We start from the raw sequence: 16,960 nt of genomic DNA, 5'->3' as shown, positions 1-16,960 counted from the left end.
GTCAAACACCGATGAAATATTTCTCATTTGTTCTTTCATAACCTAGTCTGATCATAGACTTATGGCAATAAAGCAATAAACACAGTCATTTGTTTTTAGTTACTAGACTGCAGTCGTGGTCCTGAGAACCGACACTTTCCTAAAGAAGCCAACCCTGATTAAGTGACAGACAGCCTGCAAGGCACCAATTTAGGTAGCGCTAACACAGTGATGCTATTGACAGTATTGTCCATGTAACAATGCACAGCTTGGGAATGTTCGGATAGTTCTTGCAATTCTTTCGTGTTTCAATGGACCTCTACATAAATGACCCAAGATGGAAAGCAGGAATGTAGTAAGGCTAAACATAGCTAGGATCAACCCATAATGTAGGGCCTCAAACATTTTAATGTATTCAGGCATATGAAGAACTCAATTTTTGAGACACTTTAGGGAACAGGATCTGGAGAAACTTGATCTGGGTCAATTCTGCTTTGAAAGGTGGTCAACTATAACAGGACAGCAACTTTCAGAAATCTGATTCAGGGTTAGACAGCTAACTACACTGTAGAAGAGTACAGAAGCGTTCGTTTGGACCCTTTTCTGTACAGTTAAGTCTTAATCCACACTGGGAGTTGGACCATGCCAAACACAAATGCATTCTGAAACAATTTGTTCTGTGAGAAAAGGGCTTGAAAACTGCAAAGAAGATCGTTTTCCAACAGGAGTAGAGGCACATTTTCTTCTCCGGGGAGAATTTTTATTTTAATTGTGCTTTAGACTATCTCCAGCTAGCACATATAGAATGATTTCTGAACACTTCAGCTATCACGAGTATGGCTGTGAACTGCTCTGAACCACAACAGCATGTGAAAACTTTTCTAAGCAGCAGTGTGGACTCCCAATTGTGGCAATAAGTTTGGTTTATTGAACCATCATTTGGCATTTCATAATGCTTGGATGCACTCTAACAAATAGCACGCCAACTGAAATGAGGATTTTTTTTAGGGTTCTCGTGCATTACTGCATGGTCTCTTTGGACCAAGTGGTGACCTCTTTCAAACCTGACAGTATTTCACATGGGTTCCTTCAAACTGAAGGCCAAAAAAAGAGCTGGATAATTTTATCTGCTCATGAATGGTAAACCATCAAGACTACAATATTGAAATATGTGGCTATTACTCTGAAAAGTGACTAAAAGCCATTTAATTTTTCCCATTGACATGGTGCCAATCAGTAAAACAAATCTAAGTATTTAGCCCGCAAATAAGCCATCTCCATTGATAGGACAATGATAATGACCTTCCTACGCATATCCCCACCCCATCAAAGTATCAGGACTGTTCCAACACACCTTTAGGGAAAGCCTGAATGAACATTTGCAACATGCTGTGCACATCAATAAACTCTTGCTCCACTGGGGCAGAAACAGAATAAAAGGGGCCTTAGCTCGAGCTACCTGCTGGTAGCCACCTGATACACAAACTTGAACTGTTGGCACAAGCATCTGGCTGATCTCAAAATGATGAGAAGGAAAAGGAGGAGCGAGGTGGTCTCAAAGAACCAAGGAGCCAAACCATAGGTCAAAACAAACACCTGAAACTGAACTGGAAACTAGCTCAGTCTATGGAGCACAGATATAAGCAGCAGCACTGGTGAATCCACTAACTTTGCAGGCAGCTTAGGGTATGTCTACATTGCAATTAAACACCTGCACCTGGCCTGTGTCAGCTAACTTGGGGCTTGGGCTATGGGGTTGCAAAATTGCAGTATAGACATTCAGGCTTGGATTGAAGCCTGGGCTCTCAGATCCTGTTGCCTCGTGAGGTCCCAGAGCTTGGGCTCCAGCCCGAGCCCAAACGTTTACACCACAATTTTACAGCCCCACAACCAGAGCCCCTCTAGCCCAAGTCAGCTGACACACGCCAGCTGTGGGTTTAACTGCAGTGTAGACATACCCAGTATGAAGGGAAGGTATTTTTGAAGTTTCCAAGGACTCTTCAGGGACAGCCACACAGTAGAGGTCATTGCAGTAAGCCTGGAGGCATTATGGGTTCATTGTTTATTAGCCTCCAATTATTTCCAAATCAAATATGCTCATTTTTACAAGTAATAACATGTTCCTCATAGACACACTAACTGCCAGCCTTATAAACTCAACCTGGAGTCGTGAGTTGAGCAGGGTTCTTTTTGGTGCACACACCTCCAACAATAGAAGGTTCTGCAGGCCAAATGTGCCCTTAGTTACACTTGTGCATACTCAATGTCTTGCAACTGACATTTAGTCTGAAGTCACTGCTGAAGTGCGAGTCACAGTGCCATTCAGCTCCATTTCCCAGCGCTATATGGGCTCTGCATGACCAACAAGACTAAACATTCGGCACTGAAGCCAGCAGACATGGCTCTGAATAAATGCATGGAGCAGATCCATTCAGTCAGAAGGTGCCGTAGCAGAGAGGCGTGACCTCCCTCAGAAATTGACAATGAGGGAGGTCCAGACGCCCTCTGGTGGGCGGAACCAGGAAAGCCATGCCCACCGTGCCAGAAGCAGAGGGACAGGACAGGAACAGGAAGTATATAAGGCAGGCCCTGTAGCTCAGTTGAGGGGAAGCCACTGAGGGAGACAGATGCTTCCACCCTGCTGAGGACTTCTGCTGCCCCAAGGACTCATCCTAACTGCCTGAGCTACCAGACATGCCCGATGCTGAGGAGTGGCTAGGATTACTGTTTGCAGTGTACCCAGGGGAGACAGAGGACAACCCAGAGATCCAGGTACACCCCAAGGGAAGGATAGGAAGTGGCCCATGGACAGCTGACTATGGTCTGGCTGGGTTGCTGCCTGAGCCCAGTTCAGTATGTTGCAGCTGGATCCTCGCTGACCCAGTGGCAGACCACTCTGCCACAGTTAGGGCCCTGGGCTGGGACACAGTGGAGTTAGGTGGGCCCGTGTTCCCCTACCCACTGCCATCCCTGGGGTGGCAGTCACCCCACCTTCAGCCAGGAGGCCTGTGGGAGTCTACCATCTGCCTGAGCCCCCTAGACTGTGTTGGGTGCTCACCCCTGCCTGAGGGCTGGAGCCCTAGACTGCTGGTATCCCGCTCAGCTTGAGAGCTGGGGTCCCCGGATTATTCCCTGCTCTGTCCGGCCTGAGGCCTGGAGCCCTGGACTGTGCTTGGTACCCTGCCCTGTCTGAGGGCCTGAGGTTCCAGACTATACCTGGCTCTATCCTGCCTGAGGGTTGGGCTTTAGACTGTTGGTGTCCTGCCCCGTCTCAGGGCTTGGGCCCCTGGACCACTCACTGCTCGACCCCGCTGAAGGGATTGAGCCCCCAGACTACTAACGTCCCCCTTGTCTAAGACTTATTCCAGGAGCGTGACAGCCAAGAGGCATGGCCTCCCTTGGAGATTGACAGCAAGGGAGGGCCACACATGCCTACATGTTTACTGTGCCAGTTACACATGCACAGACAGGAGAACTGCACTTTGGGTTCAATCCAACTCCGACTGAAGTCAAAGGAAGTCTTTCCATTGACTTTCATGGGAACTGAACTTTTGAAGTTGTATTTAATAAAGGGAGATGGGGGAGATCCAAACGGATGTTTTGAACCAGACTGAACCATAGGAGACCTGCATTATATTCCCAGCTCTGTCACAGACCTGCTGCATGGCCTTGGGCAAGTCACTTTATCTCTGGGTCACTGTTTCCCCTTGTACGTCATGTCTAGAGTAAACTCTCTGGGGAAGAGACTCATCTCTTACCATATGTAGGTACAGGGGTCCCAATTTGATTTGAGTCTCTAGATGCTACTGTAATGCAAACAAACAATATTTGAAACCCAAGGGAATCAGCACGTTGAGGACTGGATGTCTGTTCCATACAAAAAGTGAGGGGTCTGAACAGGTAGTCGTGGAGTTGACAGAAATGAAATGACTATTTCTGCCTCCCCTCAGTCCTAACATCAGCAGGCAATCTTCTGCACATGGCAAGACTGTCACCGATTAGCAGATGCTCTATTTCCACATGACACTTCTTGCTGACAGACTAGAGGCTGCCCCATTTTTCAAGCACTGTTTTGATGAAGGAACATTGAGAAAGTCAGGCGATGCGGGGAAAGCAAACTCTTGTGGCTAAGGCTTTGATTGCCTTAACTCAAGTGCTTAGGTTTTTGTTTTTTAAATAAATTTTTAAATTAAATTATCCTATCTCCTAGAACTGGAAGGGACCTTGAAAGGTCATCGAGTCCAGCCCCCTGCCTTCACTAGCAGGACCAAGTACTGATTTTGCCCCAGATCCCTAAGTGGCCCCTTCAAGGATTGAACTCACAACCCTGGGTTTAGCAGGCCAATGCTCAAACCACTGAGCTATCCCTCCCCCCTGTTCTTACAGCGTAGACTGCACTCTCCCCTATACTACATCTCAGAGAAGGGAAGAAAGAGCTGATGTATTACCCTTTCACATAGGTTCAAAACTTGCTTAGGGAACAAGTGAAAATGAACAGGTCTGACAACAAACGAGAGCCCCTTCATTGGCGAGACAGTGCACAGGGTGCATTTAATACTTTAAAATAGGCCCACTGTCAACTGTGGAACTATTTTCTCTCTCATCTCATTCGCCAAATTTTTTATTGGGTTCCCAGGCATTATGCAATATAATCTGCACCCTGTTAAACGCACTTTGGACCTTAACTCTATGAAGTCCACTGTTTAGAGGGAATGACAGTTTATTGGAAAATCCAGATTAGTATCTTAATGAGAAGAACATGCCATTGATTTTATGAAGACAACCCCATTCTCTGGACCGCATACCCCTGCTGAAGCTGAGCTGCGGAGCTTTACACTTACCATCAGCTGCTGTGCACCTGGAGATTAACTCCCACAATACTAGTCCCATTGCATACATGTCTATTCTCAGGAAGGCATCTCGCTGGAAGTTGATTGCCCCCTCTAACACCTCAGGAGCCATGTACCTCCTTGTTCCCACCTACACACCAAAAGAAAAAATGCAACTTAAATTACAAGAGATAGCTGGGTGTGTAGGGACTACAGCTGTTCCATCAACCTCAAAGCTACTTCTCTACTAAGATGGCTGTGTACTGGCTCCAAACAAAATGGGTCCACTCTTTCTGGCATCACTCCTCATTAAAACCATTTCAAGCTCCATGAAACAGTTGTAAAAAGACTCCAAGTGTGTGGATATGTATATGTTGATCATTCAGTGGACACTAAGGGTTTGAATTAAATGCAATGAGGTAAGATGACTATGTCTGAAATTCTGTCATCCATCCACCCCATTGCCTCTAGCTACTGTAGCACCTGCTATATGTAAAAACAAGTTAATTTTTGGAGACGCTCCAAACACCTTAAGTTCAAGTCAGACTCTCAGTTATTGGATCATAATTGATGGCTTAATGCTCCCTTTATAAATTTAAAAAGGAATGTTGAGCTGGTGTAAGGTTTGGTGAATAGAGGTTTGACAGCCCTGGATACAAGTCTCATTTATCCAGAGGACAGGTGTAACGTGGACACCACACTGTCCTGCCAATCCGCTTCAACCATGTTCTGGAGACCACCTCTAACCTTGAGAGAGTAGCTCAATCTCCGTCTGTTAAAAATGTTGTTACTTTTAGTACAAGAGATCTTTACAGAGGTGCTACAAACACATGTGGTGGAATACCAAGCCATGATGAGGAGTAGGGAAAGAAGGGGTCTGGAGTGGAAGGGGGAAATCACCTGTCCGATGCAGAAGTTAATTTTCTTTTTAATAATTTTCCCCTTAGGGAATTCCCCATCGTAAACTTCTCATCTTGCAAGGGCCTGACTGTGGGACAAACCCTAAGCACGAGAAGATGTAGAAGCAGTTAAAGGTCTAGAGAGAGGTGACCAAAATGGTCAGAGCTGTGGCTGGATTTACAGAGATGTTAGGAATAAGCTACGTTTATGACATGGAGGTCACAGAACATTCTCTCCTTCAGCCCCCGGGCTGAGGGACTGAAGCTGGGAGCCAGGGGGGCCCTGAGAGGGTTCCAGCTACCGGCAACAGCCTCCTCATGGGGCCCCTTGCAAGGTTCCAAGTGACAGGTGACAGCCTCCTGAGGGGGCCCTCCTCAGGGTCCAGCGACAGGTAATAGCCTCACGCAGGGGAGGAGGGTGCCTTGGGCAAGCGTCTGGGAGTGTCCTGTTTTCTCTTTGGGAAATATGGTCACTCTGCAGCTCCCAGCCGCCATGGGTGGAGGGGGCCCCCCCTGAAGCTTCCAAGTGTAGTCAGCTTGGGATATTTATTGCTGCTAAAGGTCTCTAGGCAGCTACAATGACTGGACTTTAAAAAAAACCTGAATAATTTTATGACTCAATATTTAATGCTAAAACCAGTGATCAAATCTCATGCTGCAAGGTATAAACTGAATGCCTTCAGGGGTCAGGATGGTCTCCACCTCCATGTTATGCAGCCTTGCACAACTGTCTATGTGCACTATTGGAGAGGATAAGGGGTCGCCTTCCTCTGCAGTAGCAACTGGTGGAGCCAAGTTACCTTAAAATGGCAGGAAGAAAGTAGTGCAGGAAATGTAAAGATCAAATGCCATTCTTTATGGAAAGTGTTTCTGCTCATTTGTTCCCTGATTCAGTATCTGGGATAGAAGTAATTTGCAAAAATAGAAGAACAGGCGGTGTGTGCAATATAAAATATATAAAAGGTAAATCTGGGTCATCCCATACCCTGCTCTTTGAGCAAAAACCACCATTAAAGCTAATATAAAATCAGCAATTAAAAAAGCATTTTGTATCTATTGCCCCTGCAAATTATTCAAGCTGAGCAAAACAATGCCCTTCTGCAATTTCCTGTCCCCCAGTAACCGTCCCCATATCCTGCATCTGCGGAAACGCTGCCCACTCCCAGCAGATGTGGTAAGCCCCACATTTATTTCTAAAAGGTAATTGTTACCTGTCCATGGGTGTCCCCTGGAGGCTTTCCAGGCTCAAACCGTACAGCCAGTCCAAAGTCAGCTAGAACTGCTGTCAAGTCATTCTTCAACAACACATTTTTACTCTTGAAGTCCCTGCAGACAGCCAGGAAGCAAGTTTGAGAAGGATTTAGTATGGCACAAATCCCATCATTTTTAAACAAACATGTCAAAACTTGACTGGTTTAATTGCCAAGCTCGGGATGAGCTCCGTGACCCAGTGAGAATCCAGTATGCTGAAGATGCACCTGTCTTACATCTCTGAGATCACACCTGAATCTATGAAAGCAATAAACAAACTAGAGCCCTCACTGCTGCTGACCAGATTTAACCGATTTCCTTCCCCTCCACCATATATTTCTGTGTGCGCGTTTTTACAAAATACTCCAGTTCAAAGATTCAAAGAATCCAAGGTACAGTCAGACTGACACACTGCTTTAGGAGTGGCATTTGGGCATTGCCTGCAAACACCCATGCTGGGCCCGATGCTCATACATGCTACATAGAGTGGTGTGGAGGCAGATTTCAGCCTTTGCACTGAAGTAGGTTCCAGCCTTTGCACTGACGTGAGGCCACTGCTCACATTTCACTGATGATCTGGCAGTTGTGTGCCTTTAGCGGCCGACTGTGTGACTGTCAGCCTCTCTTCCCCCAACCTGAGGGAGAGGATTATAGTGATGGTGCCATAGAGAAAGCAGGGCTCCTCTGGCACCCAATCGGGATGTAGGAGGTATGGCCATTATCTTGGACTATATACTGGAACCAGTGTAACAGAAGAGGAGAGAAATAACAGCAGAAGCAAAAGGAATCACGGGGGGAGGGTAATTTCAGAAAAGAATCAAAGCAGGGTAAGGAAAACAAGGAGAAAGCAGGAGTACAGGGTAAATTAATGTCAAAATAAAACCAGGGATTGAACTAAAGGGATCATAATATATTATTTATAGATACACGCACACACACACACACCCCCACACACACCCCCTCACAACATGCCGCACATACACAGCGGTATAAAAAAAAAAAAGAGACATGACGGAAGCTCCCATGTTTAAAGTTTCTACCATCCACGCATTTAGGGTGACCAGATAGCAAGTGTGAAAAATCAGGACAGGTGGCAGGGGGTAATAGGAGCCCATATAAAAAAAACCCCAAATATCGGGACTGTCCCTATAAAATTGGGACATCTGGTCAACCAAAATGCACTATACAAAAGTCAGCATTTCATACGAATGGGCAAACCCCTCCTCTGCCTGGCATCCTCAGCAGTGTTCCCTCAAAGAGGCATTTGAGGGGTGGGGGAGAGCACCCAGATGTGATAAGAGGTTATATTACAAGTTGGTTTTGCCAGGACTACCTACAGATTGTTCCCTTGTACATACTATATATACACAGTTTGTATACATTGGGCTTTAAAAAGTAAGTATGGAAAACTGGTCTCTTACTCCATTCAAAGTCAGCAGTTTCTGTAAAGTCTGACTGGAATTTTTACTTAGAAGAGAGCTTAATCAAGTTTCTTGTTCGTTTGTTATTATAAGCAACCCACCATCACCGACAAACATACCAGACCCTTTTAATAGTTACTGTATTCATTATGCCCATTAATTTATGAAGCAAATGTTACATTTATATATTTATAATCGTTTGTCATCTTAAAGTAGTAGCCCTTTACAAAACAAGGCCTTCTTGGAAACCAGCTGATGTGAGCTGAGTTCAGCTCACTCTTTCTACAGGCTTCAATCGTTTTGTGTGACAGAGATCTATTGTATTGAATTTTTGAGCTCCTGGACCAGCACGATCCTAGAGATATTGACTGTACTAGGTCACTGACAGAGTCCAAATCTAGTCATTGACAGAGTCCAAATTCCCTTTGTAGTGGTTTATTATGGGTTGAGCAGAGTTTCATCCACAAGCCCTTCAAAGCCACGTCCTTACCTTAGTCTTATAGTCAGAATGTGAGTAAAAGACCTAACAAGAAAAATCACACACCCTGGCCTTTCCACGTTTTCATCAGAAAAGAGAGGTTTGTGAATATAATTAAGATACAAACCTTAGACAGCAGATGGCAATGACCTGTATGCACCGCATTATAATTTTCCTATATTCTTTCAGTTCACTCAGTGACCTTGCTGAACGCAGGACACTGCTGGCCTGCACAACATAATTAATGAGGTCAGATACAATTGTTTTAAACTAAAAATGATCTGTCAAAATACTTTGGGAAGAGAGGAATCACTGGACCAGACAGAGGGGCCTACTGCATTTCTGGGTGTCATAAGGCCACATCCAAAGGCAGGTTGAGCTGCTCAACCCCCAAGTCTCAACCTCCTGAGAAAGGAAATAACACTTCCTTACCACAGCCACACACAAAGCTGCATGTTCTAGTTCAGGAGATTCTGGCTAGGTGATTAAGGTGGGGGAAGTGATTTAGCCCACTGTACAGTAAAGCAGTTATTGGAGACATTTCTGCAGTGTAGGATTTGTTGTTATAGCATATTCACAACAAAATTTAAAGAGTGCTTAATTGCTTAAGCAAAGCTGTGCTTGCCTGGTTCTCCCTCATTGAACTACGACTCCATTTGGCAGAGGAGTTAATTTATGACAGACTCACTAAACCACAATAATACACTGCTCCGCCATCTTAAAAAGTAAAAGTGAATGATTAGATGCATAGATAAATCCACACACATACACGCACACACTCTCTTCGGGACATATTGTGCATCTATCACATTCTCCATGCGCATATACAAAGAGGTAAAAACACTTTAAAAACATACATCCAAACTGGCCAAGTGGCCAAAAATGTCAAGGAATGACTCCGCTGCCCACAAAAAGAAAAATAATCCTCCACAGAAAGAGCTGCAGGCTTTCGGCTGTCGAAGAGTAGGACAAGAAGATCTATATTTATGTGCTTAAATAAAAACAGCCCGATTTTCTGAACAACTGAACATCTGGTGACTCCCACTCAGATCTAAGAAATAGGATTTTAAGGCACAGCCAATCACTGGCTTGGCAACATGACCTGATGGTCAGCAAGCTATTCAGTCAGACCATGGAATGGCGGGGAGGATTAAGCTCTAGAGTCAGGGACCTCCACTGAAAATCCCTTCCTACTAGCCTCCTCCCATTTAGATGTGGGGGCGGTCCATTTGAGTGTCCTGGCTGGTAGGTAACAGAATGCAGCAAGAGAAGAATACTTCTTCCATAGTGCCATTCACACCCATATATATCCCAGAAGCCACTGGCAACAATGAATAAAGATTAATACAATTTTATTTTATTATCTGCTCCTATCAAATAAAATGTGAGTTTTAAATAAGTCAGCACCCTACCATTGTGAGTTGAGAGCTCACACATCCAGGGTAAAATGGCATTTGGCTCACAAATGCCTATAAACTTACCTTCTCCCCACCCCACCATTATAGACCTCCCCAACACAGCCAGTGCTCTGGCTGGAGGTGCGGGCTCTGGTATGGGGCTGGGGATGAGGGGTTTGGGGTGTAGGAGGGTGCTCCGGGCTGGGACCGAGGGGTTCAGAGGGTGGGAGAGGGATCAGGGCTGGGGCAGAGGGTTGGGGCTCTGGCTAGGGCTGCAGGCTCTGGGGTGGGGCTTACCTCAAGCAGCAGCTTCCAGAAGCAGCAGCAGCGGCAGCAGCAGCATGTCCCCCCTCTGGCTCGTATGCGTAGGGCAGCCAGGGGGTCCCGCACACTTCCCCCATCCCAAGCGCCAGCTCCTGTGGCCAATGGGAGCTGCGGAGCTGGCACTTGGGGCCGAGGCAGCGTGCGGAGCCCCCTGGCTGCCCCTACACATAGGAGCCGGGGGGGGACATGCTGCTGCTTCCGGGAGCCATGGCAGGCAGGGAGCCTGCCTTAGTCCTGCTGTGCTGCCGATCAGACTTTTTAACGTCCCAGTTAGCAGTGCTGACTGGAGCCACCAGGGTCCCTTTTCGACTGGACGTTCCGGTGGAAAACCGGACACTTGGCAACCCTACCTTCTCCTGGGTTCAAGGGCTGCCAGGATCCTCCTCCCCCCCCCTCCCCCACCGGTACTAGTCATGGCTCCCTGCCTGGCTAGTCTCAGGGCAGTACAGGGGGTGGGTTACTGGGCTCTCAGAGCTCATCCCTCCACCCCCTGCTATCCCAACTTCCTCCCCTTCGCTGGGGTGTCTCGCTCCCTTACAACGTATCTGGGACTCCCCCATGCCGCTCCCTTCAGGCCCCTCCTTCCCTCTGGCTGTTGTTCCCCCCTCCATGGACCCTGCCTGCTGGGTCTGTCACCTTGTTCCCGGTGGGTTCCAGCCCCCTGCACGACCCTCCTGCCCCCGCTCGCTGGCTCTCACACGTGTCACTGGGCCATCAGGCAGCCCCCTCCAGCCTCCTACATGGCTCTTCGCCTGCTGGCTGACAGCCACAGAGCCTCACCTGCCTGGGGCTGCTCTCGCTGTCTCCCTCCCTCAGCATGCATGCAGGCAGGGACTTGAGCTGGGAGGCTTCCTGATTTGACCAGGCAGCTGGGCCATGGTACTGACCTGGGGTGCTGGCTACTCCCCATTGGCCATGGTCTAGAGCCCTCTGATTGGCCAGAGGCCCTGTCAGTCCCAGGATCCCATCTCCTCCTCGACCCTTCCCCTCTCTCCTGGTATGGCGAGAAGGCACCAGAAAAAACAAACCAACAAAGAAACCTACAAAGTTTTAGTAAGGGGCCAACAGTGCCCTTACACATGGGGGAGGGGGACACCTGTTAAACAGTGCAGAGTCCAGCAGCCCCAGAAGACAGTAGCCCAGAGACTGGGGTCTCAGTGCCAAAAGGCATTTGGTACCCACAAGAAGCAGGGTCTCCGGTTCATCTGATACCAAAAGGTCCTTAGAGTGCTGGAATTCCTGCAGTACCAAGAAGGGATCCGGTGCCGACAGGGTAGCTCAAGCAACAGCTGCTGAAGCAGATAATACTGACAATCGCACCGCAACGGAAGATGGGCATTGTTGTGTGTTCGGCACTGAACAAACCGGTACCAGTGGCTGGACAGACTGCATCAGTACCAACAGTTGGATTAAGGGGCACAATGGTAAGCTGGTTTCATGTACTGGTATGTACTATGAACGCTGGGCCAGATGCATCAGTACCAACAGCTGGGCAAAACTCGCCCTATGCTTGCTCTGTGCACTGGTAGAAGGTACCAGGGCCCTATTGGAGCCATGTCTCTTTTCCTTGGAGCTCCAGCGCTTCACAGCCCTGCCAGTACTAGTGGAGGAGTCCTTGGCTTCAACAGTATAGGTACTGTGTAGGTATGGTGACTGGAGGCCTGGCTGAGCACCACATCTTTTTTAGAGCTGATTCCTTGGAGTGAGAATCCGCATTCCTCTTTTTGGGAGTCTTCCCAGAAGCCTCCAAAGTCTTCCCTTCCTTTTTGGGGAAGTCTGCCCGAGGCAGAAGTAGCACTGGCTCTGTCCAGGGACAGATATGGTGGGGTGAGAGAGGTGGTGTCTCCTGACCTGGTTTTGGATGTAGAGAACGTTCTATCATGAACAGTCCCAGCTTGAGCTCCTTGTTCTTCCCTGCCCTAGAGTTGAGGGCCAAGCAGAAGTTACACTTCTGGGAGACATGGGACACCCCCAAGCAATGGACACCCTTAAGAGTGGCCATCGCTTACAGGAAGAGGCAGCATTTCAAGCATGGCAGGCCAAGAATGCCCTGCTAGGAAAACAAGTCTCCCTGGGGGGAAAAAGGAGAGTAGAACAAAACAAACTCACTCTAACTACACTAACAACTACTAGACTAAGTATCTAAACACTAAGGAATAAAAGAGAAAGGCCGAGGCACGCTCAAGGCAGACACACTAAGGAAGGGGTTCCCAGCCCCTTTTTTGCGCCCCCCCCCCCATGCTATAAAAATTCCACAACCCAGCTGTGCCACAACAACTGCTTTTCTGCATATAAAAGCCAGAGCCGGCGTAAAGGGGAGGCAAGAAGGGCTAAAGCTAAGCTAAGCAGCTCAGATGGCAGGGCTCGGGGCCCCAGGCTTCAGCACTGCACAGCGCGACTTCACCTTTCTGCCCTGGGCCCCAGCAAGCCTAACGCCGGTCCTGCTTGGTGAACCTCCCGAAACCTGCTCGCGGCCCCCCAGGGGGCCCCAGAGCCCTGGTTGAGAACCACTGCTCTAAGATTCCATCTCAGGCCAAGGTGGTTGAAAAGGAACTGATGCGGTTCACCTACACACTCTTATATAGCTTTGGTGTCTGACATTAAGAGGCTTAGGCTTTGTCTTCACTACCCGCCGATCCGGCGGGTAGCAATCGGTCTATCGGGGATCGACTTACCGCGTCTAGTGAAGACGCGGTAAAATCGATCCCTGATCGCTCTGCCGTCGACTCCGGAAATCCACCTCGGCAAGAGGCGGCAGCGGAGTCGGCGGCAGCGGTCGACTTTCCCGCGTCCTCACCGCCAGGTAAGCCGACCTAAAATACGCAACTTCAGCTACGGTATTCACGTAGCTGAAGTTGCGTATCTTAGGTCGGACCCCCGCTGTAGTGTAGACCTAGCCTTAGAGTACATTTGCAAGCTGAACAGACACTGCTAGGTGAAAATCTCCAATCACAGGCTTGAGAGGCACGTGTGTACCTGAAACAGAGCACCCAGAGGGACACTACTCAAAGGGTACGTCTTCACTACCCGCCGGATCAGCGGGTAGTAATGTCTAGACGTGATAAATTGATCTCTGAACGCGCTCCCCGTCGACTCCAGAACTCCACCAGAGCGAGAGGCGGAAGTGGAGTCGACGGGGGAGCCGCGGCCATCGATCCCGCGCCGTGAGGACCCGAGGTAAGTCGATCTAAGATACGTCGACTTCAGCTACACTATTCTCGTAGCTGAAGTTGCGTATCTTAGATCGATTCCTCCCCCTCCCCCCTAGTGTAGACCAGCCCAAAGAAGAAATGATATTTGGCAGCATTAGATTCCACTGATTTATACACCAATGCTCTTACTTCAAATTTCCACTAGAGGGCACTATAGCACTGACAAGCAAGGATCATGATAATTACGACATTAATCCTCCTTTTGTGCCAAAGGCCAATGGTGTTAAGGAGTTATCTGAAGCTTTTTATGGCAGTAACTCACTCAGACTTAACTGAGAATTCAAGCATTTTTACAGTGCATTGTCCTGTGCTATTCAAAAATATCACCCAACTTGAAACATTTATTCAGACATTTATTTTTTTAGACAGGGGAAAGAGTAAAATACACCCCTGCCATGAAACTACATGCTTCTTAGATGGTAAAGTTTACACATGGGGAATGAATTCCCACCCCCCCTTCCTTTTCCCCTCCCCTGCATCATTTGCTAAATCTATTGTGACACTAATTACCATGGTCCACAGCTTCAAGAGTTTTGCATGGCTTTTTCCCTGCCCCACCCCTAGGAATTTCACATATAAATCACTGCATTTATTTTACAGGGGCAAGTGTCAAGGAGGCAGAGTTCCCCCCACAAGCAACTGAAATGCAGCTGCAGCCTCTTGCACAAGCTCACATTTCTCAGAATTCTCTTCGTGTTTTGGGGGGCGGGCACACAAAGTCACTCAACAGACAACACAGAGATTTAAGCTTTTTGGATGTAAAAATCAGTCTCACCAAATCAAATACAGACGACTGCAATTGAACTTAATGTTTCAGCCCAAGCTAGAGTGCAGGGCAGTGGGTGGAGGAGTATGTCCTGGGACTGCCATGTATATAGCCTTTCACCTGACTTAAATCCTTCCTGAAAACTCACCTATCCACGATGCCTGGAGCAAGCAAGACTATACTAGCTATATTTTTATTTTAGAACTAGCTATCCAGAACCATCAAGACATGCAGACGTATAAAGTGAGTATCCGAAGAAGTGGGTTGTAGCCCACGAAAGCTTATGCTCTAATAAATTTGTTAGTCTCTAAGGTGCCACAAGTACTCCAGTTATTCCATCTGAATGTTGCCATAACCCTCATCGTTCTGCACTCCAGCAATTCGCCCTGCCACACTAGCCTGTATCATGTCTAAAATGTACTGTAAACTCTTTGGGGCAGGGATCGTCTCTTCTTGTATCTTTTGAACAGCTCATGGCAAGCTAAGTGCTATAAAATAATGAGTAATAGACAGCAGCCATTTTCTATTTCACTTATTCTTTCCTTCTGAACAAAAAGCTCAGCTGGGGAGGATAAGACTAAGCATCAAGTTCGAAATAATTATATTCCCTGGAAGCACCGGTTTAAATCCTTGCATAGTCAAATAGACATACGGAATATACAGACTACCATATAGTTTATTCAGATTATAAAGCCAGAAGGGCCAGTTTTGATCATCTAGTCTAACCTCCTGTATAACACAGGACTTCCCTGAATTAATTCCTCTTTCAATTTGAGCAGATCTTTTAAAATACATCCAATCTTGATTTTAAAATTGCCAGAGATGCAGAATCTACCACAACAGTTGATAAACTATTCTAATGGTTAATTAACCTCACTGTTAAAAATTTCCACCTTATTTCTAGTCTGAATTTATCTAAATTCAAATTCCAGCCACTGGATCTTGTTATACTTTTGCCTAGACTGAAAAGTCCTCCATTATCAAATTTCTATTCTCCACGTAGGTACTTACAGATTGTGATCAAAGGGTACCCCTTAAAACCTTCCCTAATTTAAGATAAACAAATTGAGCTCTTTGAATCCATTGTTATAAGGGTTGTTTTCCAATCCTTCAATCATTCTTGCAGCTCTCCTCTGAACCCTCTCCAATTTATCAACATCCTTCTTGAATTGCGGACACCAGAACTGAACGCAGTATTCCAATGTGTAGGTCCTTTGGATAAGGACTAAATCGATGTCCTGCCTACTCTGTTTGGACATTAAACAGCCTCTGGCACTTTCAGTGGAGGATTTGTCCCCCCATGTTTTTGGCCTACATTCCTTTCTTCTACAGGGGCTCTGCAGTGTGGTAGCGGCACAGACTACCTACCTGGCTATTACCATATGTTATCTTTTGCAAAATACTTAGGATGAAAGGCACTACATAAAAGCAAGATCTCCTCCCTCCTCTATTCAACAAAATTGTCACCAGAAGGGCATGTATTTTAGAAAGAGACAAGGTGGGCGAGGTAATACCTTTTATTGGACCAACTTCAGCTAGTGCAAGGTTCAAGCTTTTAAGTTTCACAGAGCTCTTCAGGTCACGAGCTGAAGAACCATAGTTATGCAAAAAGACAATACCTGTGTGCTATGGCAGGTTTGTGTCCTTCCCCTTTACACCAGGGGACATCTTCATGTAGGTAGGACAGTCCATGGGCCATCGTTTCTGCAATATGGCAGAGTTCATTCCAGCTGATAATATTCCCCTTCAGGTAATCTGTCAGAGAGCCCTGAGAAATGGGACATCATATGTTCTTAGAACTTAATCACAGACCTTGGTAAGTGACAGTTGTGCCAAATCATCAGTTTAGAGAATGGCTTTAATGAGTGCTTGAGAAGTTTGAACTTGGATTTGACAGAAAAATCCACTTGCAAAGAATAAAACAAAAAAGAAGAGAAGAATGTTGGTGAAATACTATCACTTTCCCGGACTCATTGAAATAAAAATACCTAATGGCTTTAAAAATTAGTTCCACCAGGTCTAGCTACCTCAAGGAAAAACTGGAGCAGCTATACAAGAAGGGGAAAGCCTTAAATGAGAAAAGATCTTACATTCTATTAGTTGTCTATGGAAATGATTGACTCCATGAACCTTGGATTAAATACAGGGATAACATTGCAGCTCAAACCTGGATTTGTGCATGTTTGTTTTATTTTAAATGTTCTTTATATTTGACAACTAAAGCAACCCATGAAACAGAGATATGCTGTGAGTTTTAAGTAAATACGGAGCCTGTCTGAAAGTGCAGAGTAAGGACTGCAACAGTCTGACTGTCAGCTCTGAATGCTATCTCTCAGGTTTGCCTACACAGGTGCAAGGTTACTACTGCTTACAAGTGCAAACACTGGCCTTTTTCACTTCTCCT

At 46.7% G+C, this 16,960-nt stretch overlaps 1 protein-coding gene across 1 annotated transcript in view; it reads right to left on the bottom strand.

Annotated features, from left to right (window-relative positions):
- Positions 1–16,960, bottom strand: part of ACVR2B (activin A receptor type 2B) — a 135,252-nt gene that overhangs the window by 3,543 nt on the left and 114,749 nt on the right. The window contains exons 10-12 of the mRNA XM_065398474.1: positions 16,176–16,324; positions 6,919–7,033; positions 4,821–4,959 (exon numbers count right to left, since the gene is read on the bottom strand). Of these exons, the coding sequence (XP_065254546.1) occupies positions 4,821–4,959; positions 6,919–7,033; positions 16,176–16,324 (403 nt within the window). The remainder of the gene's footprint in view (positions 1–4,820; positions 4,960–6,918; positions 7,034–16,175; positions 16,325–16,960) is intronic.

The sequence above is a fragment of the Emys orbicularis genome, chromosome 2, assembly GCF_028017835.1.
Source record: "Emys orbicularis isolate rEmyOrb1 chromosome 2, rEmyOrb1.hap1, whole genome shotgun sequence".
Lineage (NCBI taxonomy): Eukaryota > Metazoa > Chordata > Testudines > Emydidae > Emys > Emys orbicularis.
Note: the sequence above shows the minus strand (reverse complement) of the source record. Positions and strands in the feature narration are given on the sequence as shown.